Here is a 22,539-nt window from a genome sequence, read left to right on the forward strand (position 1 = left end):
CTCCAAATAGAACATGTGAAGTAAAGAACTGCATTTGAAGGATTACAAAGATGTTCATTTTAGACCTCATATTGTTCAGTCTTCCTTGGAAACTGCCTGAGTAAGGGGTATGTAAAAATAAAGATTTGAGGATTTGTCTTGTTTGAAACCAAAGTGACAGCTAAAAATCTCTGTTTCTGAGTATTTTAATGCTAACTAATCTATCCAAGAATGTTAGCAAAATACTAACTAGTGCCAACATTTATGCAAAATGATACAAAGGGAAAAATAAAGTTTTACTCAGCTCTTGTGTGAAAGCTTGCTTTTGTGTGAAAACAGCTGCATACAGAAGGGAAATATTTGCTTGCCAGTAATTTCTATATGTTTATGTGAAATGCCACTAGTTAGTCAAATTTATACTAAAACGAAAGGGCAGTTCATTTGCTAATTGCTTGAAATACCTAAAAACAAGTTTATCTTTTTGAAAAAAATACTCTTCACACAAAGGAGGTAAAGTACATGGTAAAAACTCACCAATATGAAATTCATTCCAAAATTGGCATATACATGGCTATTTGATTCTACATGTGTATATGACATCTGCAGAAGCTGCTGAGTTAGCTTTGCATTTTTTGCTGCTTTTCTTTGTTAGTATTAAGCACCCAAACCTTTTTGTTGGTTGTTCCTATGTATGTGACATTTCTAGCTGCTCTTGTTATAACCTTATCTCATGCTGTATACTTTGTACAAGAACCTGATTGTCTTGGCTTTTTCCATTCTTTGCTTCATTAATGCCCTCCCTTTCCAGATGTTTTGGGTATGTATATAAGCTTGCAAATTATGTTTCCTGCTGTTTTTGTGTTCTACAATTTAGTGTGCCTCACAAAGCCACTGTCTGTTTCCAATAACTGGTATTATAATGATATACAGAAGTCTTAGCTGTATTATGCACTGATTTTTTTCTTGGAGATGTCATTTTCTTTATTTATTTTAAAATGTTAAAAATAAAGTGGAGGGTGACAAGTGAACTATAAGGGTTAGATTTTCAAATGTAGGTGTCTAAATTGTATGTACAAGATCTGCATACACTAGTTCAAACCAGAGAATGTTCATGTAAAAAATACAGTTCTGAATATGATTAATTGATCGTACATATGATCGTGAACCGATTTATCTGATTTGTAACAGCCTGCCTGTGGTTATATGCACACAATTTGCATATATAATTTAAGTGCCTAACTTTGAAAATTTGACCCTAGGAACTTTATAGAATTCCTTGGTATTTTGCTAGTATCCTGTAGATAGTATTCTAAAGAGTGAAACATAAATGCTTATAGAAGCATAAAATGAAACTGTTATGGACAGTTAGTCCAAAATTCAACCATCATTTTTCTGAATCTATATGCAAAGCCAACAGAATGATTTGAACAGTCATATCCATTAAATTCTTCGCAATTATGCTATTGGAAGAAGATGTTAGCGTGGTATTCAATGTGTTTAATAATTTAATTATGACCTCTTTATATGGTTTCTGTTCCAAAATAAATACTTCACTGCTCTTAAAATAAATGTAAACCAAAATGAAAAAGGAATGTTGGATGTCCAACACACTCACAAAGCTCTTTGGCCTAGCTATTGAGTGCATGTAATAGGGACTGGGAAACAGGATTTAGGGCTTGTCTATACTTGAAACACTACAGCAGCACAGCTGCAGCTGCACCACTGTAGGGCTTCAGTGTAGACACTGCCTACACCAACGTGAAGGATTCTCCTCTTGGCAAGAAGCAGTAGCTAGATGAACAGAAAACATTTCTCAACCTAGTGCTGCCTACGTGGGGACTTAGGTCAGCTTAACTATGCCACTCAGCGGTGTGGATTTTTCACATCCCTGAGTGGCATAGTTAAGCTGACCTAATTCTCTAGTGTAGACCAGACTTGAGACAGAAAATATATTTTGGTTTCAAGCTACCAAAGTTTTCTTATCGTCCAGAGAAAAAAACATGGCTTTAAAGGTAGGAAAATATCTTGACCATCTCCTTTTAAATTAAGACTTTTTGAAGATACTGGCCAGACCCTAAGTAGTAGCCAAGAAACTCTCTACATAACTCAGATTTTGAGGGCGCTCTCCCAATCCTGGGGCTGCCTTAAGCCAGAAGAATGCTCTTACCTGTAGCAGTTTTCCCAAGGAGCCAATCTGGCAGCCAGCAATTGCTGAGGTATAACAAAGCCCTGGCCACACCCCTGGAGAGGTGGGATACCTTAGAGATCTCTGAGGCCTGGGATCTCTAAATTTCTAGCCCCCACTCAACATCAGAATACTCAAGTCTTCCATTAAGCTGCACCAAGCACAGCTCAGGATCAGGATCTGTGTATAACTGTTACTTGTGTGCACACATTAAAGTTGTGTGTTGAACCCTAACTCACCCATATTCTGACTTCTGAGTATTTAACTCTACAGATTTAATAACATCATTATTTTGAATATAATTTCATGGGGTTTTTTTTCCAAGAAAAAGGGGAGGTGGTTGGACAAGAATAAATGTCCCCAATTCAGTAAGTTACAGATACCAGGCAGCATCATATCACCCAACTTTCTGTTAGCACTAGAGGCCAAGTCTATATTCATGTAGCAATCTTTTTACACCTAAAAGAGGTATGGTGATACCATACCTTTTTATTTTAAACATCAGTAATTTTAAAACAACAAATCAAATTTTTTTTCATTTAAGTTATATATTTTAGGTTTCAGTGAGATCTATGTATCAAGCTACATTTGAAGGAAAATCTGATCAAAGTTTTACAATTATGAATATTCCTATTTGGCCAGTTGGAAAAATACATACATGACTATAACAACACATGCATTACATTACACCTTTCTAAATGCCCACTGCAGTAGTTACACTATATAGCTGGACAAGTTTTCAGTTTAGTTGTTTTAGAGCCAGATTCTGCTACCTTTACTCATGTTGAACCTCACTCAGTGGGACTGTTTGTGGAATAAGGTATAACGGGAGGTGAGTAAGGATATCACCATCTGGCCTGCAATGAATACTTTACAAAAATGTCTTCACTTTCCTTACTGCTTCTCGGTAACATGCTTGATCATTGTATTTAAACAATAAAGTTTGTGTTTTAGCCACTTAAATATTGTAATGATGGTACAAGTACTTTCAAAGTCATGACTATTTACAGTAAACAAGTAGCCACTTATTTAGGTGCCTAGATATGGATTTCTGAGCCTAATTTTAGGTGTCCATGTTTCTATATTAATCCATTGTTTCCAGGATTTGCTAAACTACACTATTCACATTCACTTGGGTTCAAACTAGGAAGTCTCATCCAAAGTGGATTTTTGTTATTTTGTTTAAAAAAAAACAAAGGGGGAAAGGTAGGTATGTCTTTGTGCGACTTACCATTTTTAAATGAATATTTGCTGGTGATTAATACATATTGTTCACTGAACCCTTTGTATTCTGATATTACACCAATTATGGTGGTTGAATTTCTGTGGCAGAAGTTATTTGATTATAAACAGGACTTGATTTTATAGTTACATTTTATGCAGAACGCCCAAAATATACTGTTGGTTTTAAATTTATAGATATTTCAGTTATATTTGACTGTTTAAAAATCATTTTAATAGGACAATCTTAGTAAAATTTACTGTCTCTTAAACTGGTTTACTGTTTAGTCTGTACACATGTTGAACGAAATGGTCATCCCTCCCCCTTTTTCCTGTATAGGTCGCTACTCTTCTCAATAAATGCTAAAGACCTATCTGGCTTCAAGACTAAGCTTGATAAGTTTATGGAGGAGATAATATGATGGGATAGGCTAATTTTGGCAATTAATTGGTCTTCGACTATTAGGGGTAGATATGCCCAATGGCCTGTGATGGGATGTTAGATGGGGTGGGATCTGAGTTACTACAGAGAATTCTTTCCTGGGTGTCTGGCTGGTGAGTCTTGCCCACCTGCTCAGGGTTTAGCTGATCGCCATATTTGGGGTCGGGAAGGAATTTTCCTTCAGGGCAGATTGGCAGAGGCCCTGAGGGTTTTTCGCCTTCCTCTGCAGCGTGGGGCACGGGTCACTTGCTGGAGGATTCTCTGCACCTTCCAGTCTTTAAACCACGAGTTGAGGACTTCAATAGCTCAGACATAAGTTGGGGGTTTGTTGAAGGAGTGGGTGGGTGAGATTCTGTGGCCTGTGTTGTGCAGGAGATCAGACTAGATGATCATAATGGTCCCTTCTGACCTTAAAGTCTATGATTCTATGATTTTACCATTTTGGTGCAGCAACCTTTTTTCTAAGCCACACTATTGGCTAGGCCTGGTTTGATTGTGGTCTTTCCCCAATAGAATGCTAGCTTTTATTTTTTTCATAATTCATTAGAAACCAGTGGCCTTGATTCTCTCTGTTATACTGTTGTAAATCAAAGAGTAACTTGTTTGAAATCAGTGTGGTTACACGGTGTAAAACCTGTGTGAGAACAGAATCGGGCTTCCAGTATCTCCTCTCTTTCTGAGTTGATTTGAAAAATATTATTGTCAAAAGTCACTAGTATGAGATGTTACTGATCATTCTAACATGACATTTATGCTTGTGCATAAGTTATGAGACTGTTCATACTGTTTTCTCTGCAGTATAAACAGCATTTGTAAGATCAGTGGCTGGCTGTTTTTTTCCAGAAGAATAGGGCTGATTTGATTGTATAGCTGATGAAGTTAGGATAGTAACTTAAAGACCTGATGCTTCTAAAAGAGGGTATGTTAATATCAGCAGAAGACAAAAATGATAATAGTTAAAGATATGTCAACAATTAGTAAGCCAGAAAATATAAATAAATGGCTGCAAGAGAAAGGTCAAATAGAGTCTGGTATTTGGATGTTGGATGATTTATGGTTGGTTAGTGTAAATTGACATTTAAATGTGCACACACCAGTATGGTCAATGTAGCCCTATTCCGTCTGTCATCGGTTAATTCTTGGAAACACATGCCATCCTTAGTTGTTGCTGCTGAAAATCAAAATACTTTGCTTCATCTAAACAAAACAGCTTTAGGTTTGTAATTCAATATTCATGGTCCAGATCTTGCAGAGTGGTAAGATCGCTCAGGGTATGTTTGCACTGCAGCTGGGAAGTTAATTCTGTGCTCAGGTAGACATACACATGCTAGCTCTGCTGGACTTAGCACTCTACAAATAGCAGTGTGGCTACAGCTGCTCAAGCTAGCTGCCTGATACATACCCAGTGATTGGGTGAGATTGTATTTAGGAAGCTAACCTGAGCAGCCTCCCTTTCCACCGTGGCCACACCTTTATTTTTAGCATAATAGCTTGAGCCAAACTAATGCGTGTAAGTCTACCCGAGCTGGGACTTACACCTCCCAGCTGCTATGTAGACGTACCCTTTATGACCACTCCCTTTCCAGAGGAGCCTGAAAGCTGCTCTTGCCATCCACAGAAGGATCCTCCTGAAACATAGTGCCAGTGTAGCAACTTCTGTGTCAACCCCCGTTCATAGTGCAAGTGTAGGTGGCATTACTGGGACTTCCTTACATCCCCAAAATACTCTTGGCAGCTGTATTGGCCTCTTGGGGCTGTTAGCAGCCCGAGTAATTTAGTGCAGACTTCAAGGACTTATTCAGACTTACAGGAATGCAGTGGTTACCTTTGCACCCCTCCTCCATATCTGAGCCCATACATTTAAACTGTCTTTAATAATTCCTTTTTTTCCCTATTACTTTTGCTGGATTTTCTACTTTGTGTCAATATATAAAAAAAATGGCTCAAAGGTTTTGATTACCTTTTTTGAAGTAGAGGTAAGGCTTATTAAATAAAAAGAGAGAGAGACAAAAGTCTCTCATGCTGGAGTTAAGGCTATATGCACAAGTACATAACCTCACATATTGTGGCTTTGAAATCCCTTAGTTAAAAGCTAAGGCCAAAATTTTTAGATATGGATTCTTAAACATAGGAATTTAAATCTATTTTAGACACATAAATAACTAGCCTGATGTTCAGAGGTGTTGAGCAAATGCAGATCTTATTGGCTTAAGGGGGAGCACAGAACCTCTGAAAATAATGCCAATTGCATAGATATCTACATCGATACTTAGGTGTCTAGTTGTCAGTACTCACCTGAAAATTTTGGCCCAAGTGTTATCAAGAGTTACAGAGCACCCACACTCATAAGAAAACAGCAGCCATAATGTTCAGACTGTGAAATCAGCAAAGCCTCAGGTCTTGGTTCCAAAATGTTATGATTTCAGAAATTTCCTTTATAGACTTCCAGGACTAATTTAATTTCTCTTTTGGGAGAGATCATTCTAGCTCCAAGGACACTGGTCAGATCCTCAACTGGTATAAATCTTCATGCAGACAAAGGGGCTAAACCAATTTGCACTAGCCAGGGTCCTAGCCTACTATCTTCTTGAAGCATTTTCCCTTTTGAGCATCATTATTTACTAAGTAGCTAGGGAAGCCTTAACTTCATTCCACTGTGTGATTGCTTTTCTCATAATCAGAAACCTGCTTTGAAACCTTTGTTTTTGAAACAGTTTGAGTTTAGAATGAAGCGGATGTCAGAAAATCTTTGATATCTTCACTCTTTGAAATAAGTTGTAAGAAGATGGCATGTGGTGGCAAAGGAAGTTTCCATTATTCTAGCGCTAAAGTCAATGTGATTCCTTTCAGACATATTGATTATGCTGTTCTCAAGGTCATGTGGCCTTCACTTAATAGTTGTGTCTTTTCTGAGTGCTTGTAAATTTTTCTTTTAGGACACTGTCCCTTTTCATATTTCAAACGTTGGTGAAATCTGATTCTGATGGAATCTTGAAAAGAATAGAAATATTACATCATACAAAAGGTCTAATATATTGGCAGGTGCAAGTAGTAATTTCTTATAATATAATATAATTCTTTCTGAACATGCTGGTTGACACCAAGAAGTATTTTGGGGGGATCTGGAATTAGCATATGACTCTTCAGCTAGTCTGAGGGTTTCAGATCAGGTTGGTTTTGTCTCTTATATGGTACTTTTCCACTTGTTCAACAGCCCTTGAGCTGTACTATATTTGATAGTAATTATGTCACAATTTTGTTGTTTTATCACTTTTTTGATGTTGCTGATAAACATATAGCCATGAACAGATGAATTCCATGCATCAGCTGAACTACAACACTCATGTATGTTGGATTTAGCAGCTCCCTGTTGCCGTTATAGATTGTGGGCTGTACTAGTTACCACTGAAATGCTCTGCATCTGTTCCACACGTTTGAAGGATGATTCCATTTTCCCACCCCAGCATCTGTGTCGTTCTCTCAAACAAAGCTCTTCTACTGCAGCTTTGCACAGGAGACCACACATTTTACTTTGATTAATTTGTTGAGTTCCTAGAGAAGTGAAGGACTATCCTGTTCCGCAGTGATAACGCTGTAACACTGATAAACTAGTTACAGTCTTAAAAACCAGCAAGTGTGGTATGGTCTGAGCTGTCACCTGCTGCCTCACACTTTACCTTTCGGCCTGAGGAGTGAAGTCTTGGATCTTCTCCTTGGATAGAAAGGCTTTAACTGAGCAGTGATTAGCTGGGGTATTATGTACTTTGGTTGGCTGCTGGAAACAAATTGGGATTTTTGGTAACTTATGAACCCTAGGTTTCAGAGTAACAGCCGTGTTAGTCTGTATTCACAAAAAGAAAAGGAGTACTTTAGCTCACGAAAGCTTATGCTCAAATAAATTGGTTAGTCTCTAAGGTGCCACAAGTACTCCTTTTCTTTTTATGAACCCTAGTGACTCTAACAGTGACACATTGATCTTTTGTCACCCTCCAAAGTAATGCCATTCACCACAGAATTATCCAAGTAGAGGAATGTGTGTGCTCCTAGCCCATGCAGGCTGGCTACATTTCCCAAAGCATTTAGTGACAACTCATGCTGCTAACCCAGCTCAAACAGCAAACACAAAATTGATAACATAACACTATATTTTAGTGTTTGGATAGTCCCTTTGTGTGCATGTCAGCATCCACTAGTTTCTTACCCTTTTGAATTTACCTTATTCTAGTTAGTTATCTTAAATAGTGGTGTGGAATGAGCACAGAACTAGAATCCCATTCCCATTTGAGTTATGATCTTGGCTCCAACATTGACTTCATCTGTAGGTTAAGCAAATCATTTAACCTCTGATTCAGTTTCCCTGTCTGTGAAATAGGGGAAATAATTAGAACTTGGCAGAGAAAAGTTATCTTCTTAGAAGATTTCACTATTTTGAAATTAGGGGTTTTTTTTCAAAAAAAATTTGAAATTCTCCATGAAGAGGGATGGAGGCCCAGCTCTGGAGCAGTCCTCCTAGGAGCTGCCTTGGAATCATGGACCTGTGAAGCCCTTGGTCCCTAGAAGCCTGTATATGGGTGAACTGGCAAGAACCAGACAGGTTTCTGTTGGAAACCTGCTTGTTTTCTCAGGAACTGCATTGAAATAAACTATTTCCATGGAATGTTCTGATTTTGATGAATCGACAAATTCCAATGAAAAACTGTTTTGTCATATATTTTTCTGACCAGATCTGATAATAATCCTTATCTACCTCAAAGGTTATTGGGAGGATTATTAGCATTATTTTGAATTTTTTGTTTTCAAAGTACTTTACAAATATTGACCAACATTTTCAGACCTAGTGCCATATTACGTATAGGGCCCAATTTTGAGAGATGGTAAGCATTGATAACTTATGTTGAAGCAAATAGAAATTATGGGTGCTTAGTACCGTATGAAAAACAAGTCTCTTCCTGGTGCCTCACTATAAATTTAATTGTGTAGCTTCAGGCACTCAGGTTTGAAAATTATGGTCATTAAGTATAATTAGAGTCTGTGCTGCAATAACTTACAAATAAGGAATCTACTGAGTTACTGTAGTAAAATTGAGGGATTCATATTTCAAACAGGAGATCATAATGCTGCATACACCTCTTTGCTATACACACATGGATTTGATCTTATAAGAAGGTGTTAAAAACTGCATATTAGTAGTATACAAAAGCATGAAGGTGAGACTGGTAAAGAGTATGACCTTCAGAGAACGTAAACTGTAGGCGGAATGTTCTTGCTAAAGATATGTTTGCTTCAGTAGAATGCCAGTGACATTAACAATTAACAGCTCCTGCCAATCTACTCAGATGTTGTGGGAGCTGCATGCCAATCTACCTCATTTTTACATTTGTTAGAATTAATTTCTGTTAAATATTTTCATAACTCTAATTTTCTACTTATCTGCAGCTGAAGTTCAGAGTGAAATTGAACGGATATTTGAATTAGCAAGGACATTGCAGCTGGTAGTACTTGATGCTGATACCATTAATCATCCAGCTCAACTAAGTAAAACTTCTCTGGCTCCCATTATAGTATATGTAAAGATTTCTTCTCCCAAGGTAACTATCTTACTGCGCTTAATTCTGTTTCAATCCACTCATTTTTTGAGACCTGTGCCACAGGTACAAAGAGACACAGGTTCTGAACTGGGTGTCATTGAAGATCAATGAATTGCACTTTTGAATTATTTCCCTTTGGATGGGAAGATACCATTAAAAGGATATAATCTCAATCAGTGGGTTACAAAATCACTTTTTTGCAAAAAAGAGATAACTATAGTTCTAGTGGTTACTTAAGTTAGAACTAAGGGAAACAGTTCTCTTGTTTATTATTATTTATGTAATATTGCTTTACAGAGTGTCAACAGTTTGTTAGAAGCTTTGCAGAAATATGAGCTAAGGTCCTTGTCCCAAAAACTTTATAATCCAAGTAGACAGTATAGAAATGAAGATAAGGGAGGAGATGTTCTGAGCAGCAGGACAACTGATCAGTACAGTTCAGCACACACAGTGTTTAGTTCTGTAATTTTTGTTCAGTTTATTCTTAAGATGTTCAGTCATTTAATTTACCACCATTTCGCTGTGTGGGGATGTCTACATTTATAGTCTTCTTGGAACAAGTACATCCTGAAAAGATGTTGGAAGGAGAAAGTTGAGGCCTGGTAAAGTGGGTCTGGAAGAGCATTCTCAAGAGTCTCATTGCAAATGGTTACATGGAAGAAGGCACACATGAGAATAGGAGGACCGGAAGGTGTCAGTTAGTTCAACTTGGGCAGAAAAAGAGAGAGAAAGGGAATAAAGAGAATGAGAGCAGAGAGGTAGGCAGGAGCGAGGTTGTGCAGGGCCTAAATGTCAAGGCATAAAGGCTCTTAAAGCCAGTGAATGAGACATTATTTGATATGTTAAAAATTACACAAGGGAGTTACTTTTTTGAAGAGTACACAAATACATTGGGCCTAATCCTGCTAACAGTCAAGTCCCTGGCAAATCTCCCATTGAATGGAACGGTTTGGTCCTATTCCCACTATCTAACTACTTCTTGCTTCTGAGTTCTTTCTTTTCCCACCCACTATGTATTTTAACTGTCTTATTTTCCACAGGTTTTACAGAGGCTAATAAAATCTCGAGGGAAATCTCAGGCTAAACACCTTAATGTTCAAATGGTGGCAGCTGATAAACTGGCTCAGTGTCCTCCAGTGAGTTACTGTTGATGCATAACTGATGTGGAAATGTAGACTCCTGTTCAAAGTGACTAGTCTGTCCTTTGTTTCCAAGTAATAGGTTAATTGTGTAACATTTGTTGGTGCTTGCCACTGTTTGTTCATATTTCACTTGTCATTTTGCACAAAACTCCATTTGAGATCTCTGTATGGCGTAATGGTCAAATATATTTCTTTTTCAGCAATATGATTAATCCTGGAGATATATACGTACTGAGCCACCAATATTTTTACATGATCCATAGCTGAGGAACTAAATTACTTCAGTAACTCTTTATAGGTTATTGATCCAAAACTGAACTGATTTGGTTTATGACCAAAAGTTGCCTCTGGCAGTGTTCCCTCTAATTTTTCCCACACATGTTTGGAATGAATTTTGTCATGTGCACTGATATCGAGGTGATGTGTGACACATCCCCTTCATATTGCTGTACATAACAAAATTCTTGTGGTGGGGTTGGAGACGAGGGGTTCAGCGTGTGGGAGAGGGCTCAGGGCTGGGGCAGAGGGTTGCGGTGCAGGGGTGTGAGAGTTCCAGCTGGTGGTGCGGGCTCTGGGGTGGGGCCGGGAATGAGGGGCTCAGGGCTGGGGCACAGGGTTGAGGGATGGGCTGTGGCTGGGGATGAGGGGCTTGGGGTGCAGGCTGCCCCAGGGCTATGGTGGGGAGAGAGGGCTATGGTGGGGAGAGAGGGACCTCAGGAGGGTCCAACCCCCTGCTCAAAGCAGGACCAATCCCCAATTAAATCATCCCAGCCAGGGCTTTGTCAAGCCTGACCTTAAAAACTTCTCAGGAAGGAGATTCTACCACCTCCCTAGGTAACGCATTCCAGTGTTTCACCACCCTCCTAGTGAAAAAGATTTTCCTAATACAATCTAAACCTCCCCCACTGCAACTTGAGACCATTACTCCTTGTCCTGTCATCTTCTACCACTGAGAATAGTCTAAAACCATCATCTTTGGAACCACCTCTCAGGTAGTTGAAAGCAGCTATCAAATCCCCCCTCATTCTTCTCTTCTGCAGACAAACAATCCCAGTTCCCTCAGCCTCTCCTCATAAGTCATGTGTTCCAGACCCCTAATCATTTTTGTTGCCCTTCGCTGGACTCTCTCCAATTTTTCCACATCCTTCTTGTAGTGTGGGGCCCAAAACTGGACACAGTACTCCAGATGAGGCCTCACCAATGTCAAATAGAGGGGAATGATCACGTCCCTCGATCTGCTGGCTGTGCCCCTACTTATACATCCCAAAATGCCATTGGCCTTCTTGGCAACAAGGGCACACTGCTGACTCATATCCAGCTTCTCGTCCACTGTCACCCCTAGGTCCTTTTCCGCAGAACTGCTGCCTAGCCATTCGGTCCCTAGTCTGTAGCGGTGCATTGGAGTCTTCCGTCCTAAGTGCAGGACCCTGCACTTATCCTAGTTGAACCTCATCAGATTTCTTTTGGCCCAATCCTCCAATTTGTCTAGGTCCCTCTGTATCCTATCCCTGCCTGCCACTGTATCTACCACTCCTCCTAGTTTAGTATCATCTGCAAATTTGCTGAGAGTGCAATCCACACCATCCTCCAGATCATTTATGAAGATATTGAACAAAACCGGCCTCAGGACCGACCCTTGGGGCACTCCACTTGATACTGGCTGCCATCCAGACATGGAGCCATTGATCACTACCCGTTGAGCCCGACAATCTAGCCAACTTTCTACCCACCTTATAGTGCATTCATCCAGCCCATACTTCTTTAACTTGCTGACAAGAATACTGTGGGAAACCGTGTCAAAAGCTTTGCTAAAGTCAAGAAACAATACATCCACTGCTTTCCCTTCATCCACAGAACCAGTAATCTCATCATAGAAGGCGATTAGATTAGTCAGGCATGACCTTCCCTTGGTGAATCCATGCTGACTGTTCCTGATCACTTTCCTCTCATGTAAGTGCTTCAGGATTGATTCCTTGAGGACCTGCTCCATGATTTTTCCAGGGACTGAGGTGAGGCTGACTGGTCTGTAGTTCCCAGGATCCTCCTTCTTCTCTTTTTTAAAGATGCGCACTACATTAGCCTTTTTCCAGTCATCCGGGACTTCCCCCGATCGCCATGAGTTTTGAAAGATAATGGCCAATGGCTCTGCAATCACAGCTGCCAACTCCTTTAGCACTCTCAGATGCAACGCATCCGGCTCCATGGACTTGTGCACGTCCAGCTTTTCTAAATAGTCCCTAACCACTTCTTTCTCCACAGAGGGCTGGCCACCTACTCCCCATGCTGTGTTGCCCAGCGCGGCAGTCTGGGAGCTGACTTGTTCGTGAAGACAGAGGCAAAAAAAGCATTGAGTACATTAGCTTTTTCCACATCCTCTGTCACTAGGTTGCCTCCCTCATTCGGTAAGGGGCCCACACTTTCCTTGGCTTTCTTCTTGTTGCCAACATACCTGAAGAAACCCTTCTTGTTACTCTTAACATCTCTTGCTAGCTGCAGCTCTAGGTGCGATTTGGCCCTCCTGATTTCATTCCTACATGCCTGAGCAACATTGTTATACCCTTCCCTGGTCATTTGTCCAATCTTCCACATCTTATAAGCTTCTTTTTTATGTTTAAGATCCTCAAGGATTTCACTGTTAAGATAAGCTGGTCGCCTGCCGTATTTACTATTCTTTCAACACATCGGGATGGTTTGTCCCTGTAACCTCAATAGGGATTCTTTGAAATACAGCCAGCTCTCCTGGACTCCTTTCCCTCTCATATTATTCCCCCAGGGGATCCTACCCATCAGTTCCCTGAGGAAGTCAAAGTCTGCTTTCCTGAAGTCCAGGATCCGTATCCTGGTGCTTACCTTTCTTCCCTGTGTCAGGATCCTGAACTCAACCAACTCATGGTCACTGCCTCCCAGATTCCCATCCACTTTTGCTTCCCCTACTAATTCTTCCCGGTTTGTGAGCAGCAGGTCAAGAAAAGCTCTCCCCCTAGTTGGATCCTCCAGCACTTGCACCAGGAAATTTTCCCCTACACTTTCCAAAAACTTCCTGGATTGTCTGTGCACCACTGTAGTGCCCTCCCAGCAGATATCAGGGTGATTGAAGTCGCCCATGAGAACCAGGGTGTGGCAGGCCATGGCAGGTCCAGGGCTAAGTTGGGGCTGAGGGAGGGGCTCCATGATAAGTCCCAGCCAGGTGGATTTCCAGGTGGGTATAAAATGAATTGGTGGCTTCTTTGTATTTCCTACTGGGCAGATACTATCACAGTTGGCTTCACCTGGATTTACTTGCATTCTTACTAATTTCAGCAGAGAAGTATATGAGATCATACTATTGATTTGCACTGTATCCTTGGGCAAGTCATGCAAACACTTAGTTTCTCCATATTTAAAATGAAGATGATAATATCATGCTCAGCTACTCACTATTAGAGCTGAGCAAATTCGGGGACTAAAACAAAAAATCAGAAGAAAACAAATCCTCAGTTCAGTTCAAACCACAACAGACTTTTTTTGTTTTTTGGTTTTTGGGGAGGCGGCTGCTGAAACAAAAAAAAAAAAACCCCAAAGTGCTTCAAGTTGAACAAAATGTTTTTGATTTTATGTTTCATTTCAGGCCATTTTCAGGTGTTCAGGTTGGCTCTGTATATCCCCATTTACGGGTATTGTGCCACTTTGTGGTGCCTAATGGTAGAACCATTTCCAAGCAGTGTATATTAGAGTGCCCACCTGGCCCCTCCTGCCTCTCCCCTCAGCATCTCCAATTGTTCTGAGGATGAGGATCTATAAGGATACACAGTGCTCTCTACTCTCAGTTCCTTCCAATCACTATGCCAGATGGACACAAACTGCTCCAGTCCATTCAGATCTGGGGTTTTCTCCACTTCTTAGTGTCTTTATACTTGTTTAGTGTAGTTACTTAAGTTAGTTAGTAGTCAGTTCTGGGTTACAGTGCAGCTGAATTAAAAAAAAAGAAGGTGGGATTCAAGAGATATGCCTTGTGCCCAGCATCTGATGACCATGACATGCTTGGGAGAGGGCCACTCTCCTGGACGTTCCATCTGACAGACTTTCACACCCAGAGCTTGCAAGATGAGACACAACAGATTGCAGGTGCTTCTACTTAAGGAGGCCTTTGAGGCTAAATACTCCAGTCTCAGGCGCTTGTTGGATCCGAAGTCTAAGAGACCAGCCTTTAATCCAGTGACTTACTCCAGCAAGTTGAAGCAGCTTAAAGGATCCAGGAAATGGGATCCTTCATCTGGTCAGGCTCCAGATCCTGCTGCTCAAGCTGTAAGGTCTTCAAAGGACCTGTCAATAAAGAAAGGCAGACCACCTGCTATGGAACCAAGAGGTACATTGTCAGCTCTGGCTGTATCAGTTCTGAAGAAGGAGGCAAGGGAGAAAACAGACACTATTAGCGGTGCCAGATCCTGCATGTCAAATTTGTTGGATCTGCTCAACTCTGACATGGCCTCTACGGTTCCAGCTCCAAAATCCAGGCTGATTCTAGCTTCAGTTTCCGGGCACCAAAGAGGTGGAGCTGAACATTTCATTAGATTCTGCACCATCCAAATTTTTGGCTCAGCTTTGACATATGCTTTAAATCCAGGTTCATCTTTTGATCCAAAGGAGACTTTTACTTTGGTGGCTGATATACGCTGTTCAGCTTCTGATTGCTGTTCAGATCTGAGTGAGAGGGTCTTGAAGAAGAGTCAGGTTTCATTGCTCTGCTCACCACATGGGTTCATTGCTGTCTCCAATGCACTCCATCATGGATCCGAGGCCAGATCCATATTTAGATCAGGACAGAGGAAGAATAAAGAGACTTGTTTCCTCCCAGTTTGTGTCTCCTTTTGCTCCTCTTCCTCCAGGTATGTTCCCAAGTCCCAGCTGCTGAGAAGACTAGCAGGCCTGGACACCATGGCCTTACTGGGTACCACCATGGCCTTACTGGGTGCAGGAATTTATCAGTTGTGCTCTCCTTATGGATGGAGAGATGATGCTTCATCTGTAAAGGATCCAGCAGCGGAGAAGTCCTCAGATCTGGTTCTGCCAGATCTGTCTGCATCTCAGACAGTGGTTCATGTTACTCTGTCTAAAAAGGAAGATAGTATGCTCTTGTTCAAAAGAGTAGTTGACACAGACTATGATCCAGATGACCTGATGTCAGCAGATGAGCATGTGGGAGTGGCTTCCACCTCTTTCCCTTCCGAGGAAGTTCCATGACTAGGGGATCACATGGCATCCATGTTGAATTTACCTTCAGTAGCTGTGGAGGAAACCTTCCATCTGGTGTTGGTCTGCTGCAGCTGGCTAAGACTCTCTCGTCCACTGCTGTCTTTTGCCAGCCTATTTCTAAATTCACAGTCAAATTATATCAGATACCCTCAGAAGGGTTTTCATATTTTCACACACCCCCTTACCTAAGTCACTGGTGGTGGCTGTTGCCAGTAGTAGGTTGAGGTCTGGACAAGCACGTTCCATTCCTGGTGGCAGAGAAGGAAAAAAGATTGATTCCCTAGGGAGAAAAGTGTTTTCCTCTTCTCATGTTGATATTAGGGTGGCAAATTATCAAGTAATTATGGCCTACCATCAGTTTCATCTATAGGAAAAGATTACATTGTTTGTGCAGGATTTGCCAGATGACAAAAGGACATACAATTGCATTTGCTAAATGGAGGGTGAAAATGTGGCAAAGAATGCTCTTAGCTTCATTTGATGCCTCAGACTCGCCAGAGCTTTGGCTTCTGTGGTTATTCTGAGGAGACGTGCTTGGCTTCACTCCTCTTCTCTAGCTCTGAGTAACAGAATTAAGGTGGAAGATTTCCCCTTCAAAGGGGATATTCTTTTCAGTGGAAAGATGGATGAGTTACTGGGTAAAATGAAGGAGACAAAATCGATGGCTCATTCTTTAGGCTTGATTTCTTCTACTTAGGAGGAGACCAGCTACTCCTCCTTTCTGTATCAGAGACAGTATAATCCACAGTGTTCCTTGATTTATTTCTTGTGAAATCAAAGACGTCAGCAAAACATCCGCAGACTATGTCTTTCCAGAGCCAACAGAAGGAGAGGTCTTTTAAATCAAGGCCTAAATCTAAACAATCTGCTTCCTCTCTATCATCATCATTGAACACCAGGCCTCAGATTCTTCCTTTCCGCTGTTTGGAGACAGGTTAGCCCATTTTTATCAACAAATGGAAGCTTAGTGTATCGGACAAACAGATCCTATAAATTATAGAAAAGGGCTGTGACATAGTGTTTGAGAAACTCTACCCCCTTTCAATTCTCCCTATGTTTTCATTTTCAGGGAACCTTCTCATGATGATGTTCTGCTCTCAGAAGTGCAGACATTGCTTCTAATATGGGTTGTTGAAGATGTATCCAATCACCTGAGGGGTCAGGGTTTTATTTGAGTTACTTTCTGGTACAGAAAAAGGATGATGAGGAGGAAATGGGCTTATCTGATTTTAGATTTAAGTAACCTGAACAAACACATTTGGAAGTTTCAGTTCCATATGTTAATTCTGGCCTCCATAATCCCTTTGCTTTCAATTATGGAATGGTTTGCATCTCTTGATTTAAAAGACACATATTTTCATATTTCAGCACAGTCATCAAAACTACCTTCATTTTGTAGTGGCAGGACATTATTTCCAGTAAAAGGTGCTCCCATTTGGCCTGTCCACAGCACCAAGAGTATTACTAAGTGTCTCTCTGTGATAGCGATTCATTTGAGAAAGCAAGTTATTTTTGTTTTCCCATATTTTTGAAGCTGCTGTTTGTGATGCTCTATTAAGCCACATTGCCTATATAACCACCCTTTTTTCAGATTTAGAGCTGCTTCTGAATGTCAGAAAGTCAGATCTCTGTCCAGCTCTGAAAACGTTATTCATTGGCTCCATGTTGGACTCAGTAGTAGGGAAAGCCTTTCCACCAGAGGACAGATTTTTAAAAATAGTGCAATATGTTTTAAACATTCAAATATGTCAGACTCAGAAAGTAATCCTCCTGGGTTTCATGGCAGCTCCTACTTGACTTTATTTGCATATCTTAGAAAGAGACCAATGCGGCATTGGATGTCTAAAGTTTACAGGCCAAATCTGGACAGTCTTAAAATGTAAGTCAACATGCCTCAAGAAATGCTGGACTTATTGACATGAGGTCAGTCAGAGTAAGTGTCCTAAGAAGCATCCACTTCAATCCCACTTCGCCGTCAGTGAGGATAACTTCAGTTACATAAAACAGTGGTTGGGGGATACATCTGAGTCCTCTTTACAGGTCAAGATCATTGGGCTACTCAAGAGAAGGGCATGCATATGACCTTGACTGTAAAGATGACTCAGACGTGTGTGATATATATATATTATATATATATATAATTAGAATTATCCTTGCCCTGTCCTGACCACTCTTCCTCACCACTTTCTGAATCAATGGAAAAGGGGAAAAGCATATAGAAGGGCCCTTCACCGTTGCAGACAGAAAGCATCCATCTACTATATATATATAAAATGTGTGTGTGTTGGAGTTCAGAGCCATTCATCTGGCCCTCAGATCATTCCTCACTCACATACACAGGAAGCAGTGACAGACAATACATCAACAAATAGGAGTGCTCACTCCACTCAGCTGTGTCCAGAGGCAATCAGATTATGGGGCTGATGAACTTGACATGATAATTACCCAGTGGCCCTGCATTTAACAGGAGAGAACAGCATGATTCCAGATAGTCTCAACAGGGATAGTTCTCGAATGAATGGTACACGAAGGATCAGTTGACTCAGAGCATCTTTTCCATTTGGGGTCAACTAGATGTGTACCTGTTTGCTACAAGGTTCAACAGGAAGAATTGCATCTTCTACTTGAGAGCAGGAAGAGACAGTCAGTCCATCTCTGATGCTTTCCATCTGCAACGGTGAAGGCCTCCCGCTCGTGGTCTGCCACGAAGCTAACCAATGCTGTGTGGGTGAACGCCCCTCAATTCCTTCTCAACCACCCCTGGCTAGAAACGAAACTATTAGCAGTCCATTCATCAGATCATTATATCTCTCTTAGCACTTCAATAGTTAGTTAATCCCTTTCTTAGTTGTAGGGCTTTCTTTATTTTCTTTCTTTTGGAAATTTTTTTTTTTTTTTTAGTTTTCCCCCTTTGTCTGGGGTTTGCCCCAGCACAGGGTATGCCCGGTTCACCGAGCTTTAAAAGTTGCCTCTATTGTAAGGAGGCCATCCTTGTAGTGGATAAACATTTTGGCTGCATCTGTTGCCTTGGGGAAAGCCACATTTCCCAAAAGGGTGGTTTCTGCCAACAGCTGAAGTCCAGGTCTCGAAAGGACCGAGAACTTTAGACTAAAACTCCTTCTGAGGCAGCTCTTCAGCCATCCCCAGATCTAAAGATCTCATGGTTCTGACACACAAGAGTCTCCTTTGCTTAGTACCAAGAGTTCCAGTACCAAGTTTACTTTGGACATGGGAATCTCCACCGGTACCAAGACATTCACCTCCATTATCTGGTTGCCAGTACCAGGTGAAGTCCACCCCTTGTGATAGGGATTGGAAGCTCCTCGACCTCTTTGGAATAAAGGCCTATTCATCTACCACACTGAAATTCAGAACTGCAAACTATCAAGCTCTGACAGCAAAATATGACTACATCAATTAGGCAATTATGTGATCTTGCTGCACCCACTTCCTTCCGCTAATCAAGGGTACACACACCAGGGTCTTGGCAGACAACAGAGGATGCATGTACTACTTAAATCACCAGGGAGGCACCATATCACCCTCCCTTTGTGCAGAAGCACTAAAGCTATGGAACTGGTACATTTCGTACAGTGTCATAATAGCAGCAGCCTATCTTCCAGGAGTACAAAACACAATGGCGGACAGTCTCAGCCACAAGTTCCCACACAACCACAAATGGGAGGTAACTCAGCAGTACTACATGACGTATTCAGACGGTGCGGGAAACTGACTATAGACCTGTTTACCACTTACTTGAACAAGAAATGTCCACATTACTGCTTCACAGCAGGAATAGGACAACACTCCTTAGGAGATGCTCTCCTTACTCCATGGGAAAAGGATCTTCTCCATGCCTTTCCCCATTCCCTCTACTATCGAAAGTCCCATTAAAAATAAAAAGAGAAAGAACAAATGTTTTACTGATTGCTGCCTCCTGGCTGAGACAGGCATGGTATCCTTACTTGTCACAACTCGTGGCGTGCCTGCTGATCTCTCTCCAACCCACTCCCTACCTCCTCTCGCAAAACGAAGGACACACTCTCCATCCCAACCTGTGGATACTCCGACTCAAGGCCCGGCTCCTTCATGGTTCCAGCACACAGAAAGATCCTGTTCTGTGGAGGTACAGGAAGTGTTACTACACAGTAGAAAATCAAATTCCTGTTGTACTTACCTGCAAAAGTGGACCAGGTTTCAGGTTTGGTGTAATTCCAGACAGATTTATCCGACATCTGCTACTCTCCCAAAGATCCTAGATTATATACTGACTCTCAAGAAATCAGGACTATTTCTCAGTTCACTCAAAGTTCACCTAGTGTCCATAGCACCCTTCCATCAACAAAAGAGGGATACTCAGTGCTCTCACACCCAACCACAAAGCAGTTGATCAGGGTATAGTAAAACTTTTCCCCCAACCTAGACATTCCACCCCAGCATGGGACCTAAACTTAGTGCTAAAGAGGCTGACTAGGCCGCCCTTTGAACCCGTGGCTGCTTGTTTGCTCACAGACAGACTTGCTGGGGCGATCAATTCAGCGAGAAGAATAGGGGAACTAGCGGCACTAGTAGCACACACCCCTTATACAATATGTTTTGGGGACAAGGTTATTCTCGGCCCTTACCTGAAATTCGTCCCCAAGGTGACCTTGTCTTTTCACATAAACCAACTGATTCACCTTCCTTTTACCCCAAGTCTCACCGTGATAATGGGGGGGCTATAGTGCACACGCTAGACATTAGGAGAGCCCAAGTCTTTTACCTGGATAGTACAAAGGCCTTTAGAAAATCTCCTAAGCTTTTCCTCTCTGTTGGATTATCTAACATATCTCCCCTTTGGAGGGAATCCTGTCCCTCCTTGGGAACGTAATGTGGTTTTATCTACACACATGAAGCAACCTTTTGAACCCTTGGCTGAGTGTTCTTTGTATTATTTATCTGTTAAGATGGTATTCATTACTGCCATAACGCCAGTCAGAAGGGTGAGTGAATTAAATTAATACCTTGATGGCTAAACTACCACTTATGCCTTTTCACAAAAGTGAGGTGATTCTTAGACCTGGCCTCAGGTTTTTGCCAAAAATAGTTTCTGAATTTCACGTCAATCAGACAATTAATTTGCCAGTAATTTTTCCAAGGCCACATACAAATAAAGGTGAATCTTTTTACACTCTTTAGATGCTCTTGCATATTATTTAAATAGAATTAAAAGTTTACCAAAAAATCTACATTATTAATCTCTTATACTAAAAATTGTAGGGGTCATGCTGTGTCTTCCCAGACTATTTCTAAATGGATTAAACAATGTATTGTTGAATAGTACATGTTACAGACATCCCAGTGCCTACAATGGTATAATCTCATTTCACTAGATCTTTGGCAGTATCTTTTGCTTGCATTGAGCAAGTCACTGCTGCTGAGACTTGTAGGGCTAGAACTTGGAGTTCAGTGCACACTTCTGCTAAATAGTATGCTCTTGATTTGGCTTCAAGGGCTGATGCACGATTTGATAGATTGGTGCTTCCATCTCTATTCAGTTAGGATTCTGTTCCCTCCTCTAGGTTATTTGCTGCACTGCTTATTAAACTATCCATAAGTGGAACTATGCAGAGCCACTCAAAGAAGAAATGTTACTTGTAACCAGAGTTCTTCAAGATAGCGCTGCATATTTACACTTCCTGCCCTCCTTCCCTTCTTTCTCAGAGTCTTTTAATTCCTTTCTCTGGGTTGGCAGTGGAAGGAACTGAGGTTGGAGTGGGCTCTGTGTCTCCCCCGCACTTGCCCTCCATATGTTGGGAGACGCTGAGGGGAGGAGTAGGCAGGGGCGTGCAAGCCTCTAAGCGGACACTGCTTGGAGAAGATTCTACCATTACGCATCACAAGGTGGAACAATATCCATAGGTGTGAGTATCCAGAGCCAACTCAAAGAACTCCAGTTACAAGTAAGTAACGTTCATTTTTTTCACCTTTTTATATATATAAAGCTAATTTTCAAAATGAAAAATGAAAATGAAACATTTTGAAATGGCCTACATAAACTGTTTCAAATTTTTAATTTATTTTTTCACAATTTTGGTTTGGCTTGAACTATTACCAAATTCAGCCGGAATTTGTGAACAGTTAGTGACCTAAGAAATGCATTTTTCAGCAAATTTACTATTTACTCACACTCATTATTGTGTTGTGAGGCTCATTATTATGAATATACTTTATTGTTGGGTTTACTCTGTACCCCAAACCCCTAGCGTGCCTATATTGCCAGTAGCACACCCGGTGCATTGTGTCCCAGAGGCAAGCAGCATAGCTGCTTCAGCAGCTAAAAGCCTTGTAGGCGCTACCCCTGGTGAATCTCATGAAATGTTCGGACATGTGGCTAAGAGAGAGGTTTTTACTAGAGCTGGCAGGCAAGTGGAAAGGTCGCAAATACCCTAGAAAGAGAAGCTTAAACAGCTGCAGTTCAGAGTGAGCAATAGCCGTTCCTGTTTGGATCTCTGGGGCAGTCCATTTGGGAGTTAGGGCTTTTCAGGCTTAGTGCTGTTTGGATCTCTAGTCCAGTCTCTATTCAAGCAAGTAAGCATTTGCAGGCTTGCAGGCAAGCTCAATTAATGTCTCTCACTGGGGATCCTTCATGCTGGCTCTCAGCCTAGCTGCTGCTGCTGCTCCCCCGTAAGTCCCACACAGACCTGAACCCAGCTGTGATACGGGCAGTCACAGCTTGTTCCACATGTGGCTCTGTCCACAGTTCCTGGG

At 41.3% G+C, this 22,539-nt stretch overlaps 1 protein-coding gene across 6 annotated transcripts in view; it reads left to right on the forward strand.

Annotated features, from left to right (window-relative positions):
- The window catches only part of CACNB2 (calcium voltage-gated channel auxiliary subunit beta 2), a 396,125-nt gene that overhangs the window by 365,394 nt on the left and 8,192 nt on the right, over window positions 1–22,539 (forward strand). For all 6 annotated transcript variants that reach the window (XM_073334164.2, XM_073334157.2, XM_073334158.2 and 3 more), the window contains 2 exons: window positions 9,264–9,415; window positions 10,456–10,551. In XM_073334164.2, the coding sequence (XP_073190265.1) occupies window positions 9,264–9,415; window positions 10,456–10,551 (248 nt within the window). The remainder of the gene's footprint in view (window positions 1–9,263; window positions 9,416–10,455; window positions 10,552–22,539) is intronic.

This window comes from Lepidochelys kempii, chromosome 2, assembly GCF_965140285.1.
Source record: "Lepidochelys kempii isolate rLepKem1 chromosome 2, rLepKem1.hap1, whole genome shotgun sequence".
NCBI classification, from domain to species: domain Eukaryota; kingdom Metazoa; phylum Chordata; order Testudines; family Cheloniidae; genus Lepidochelys; species Lepidochelys kempii.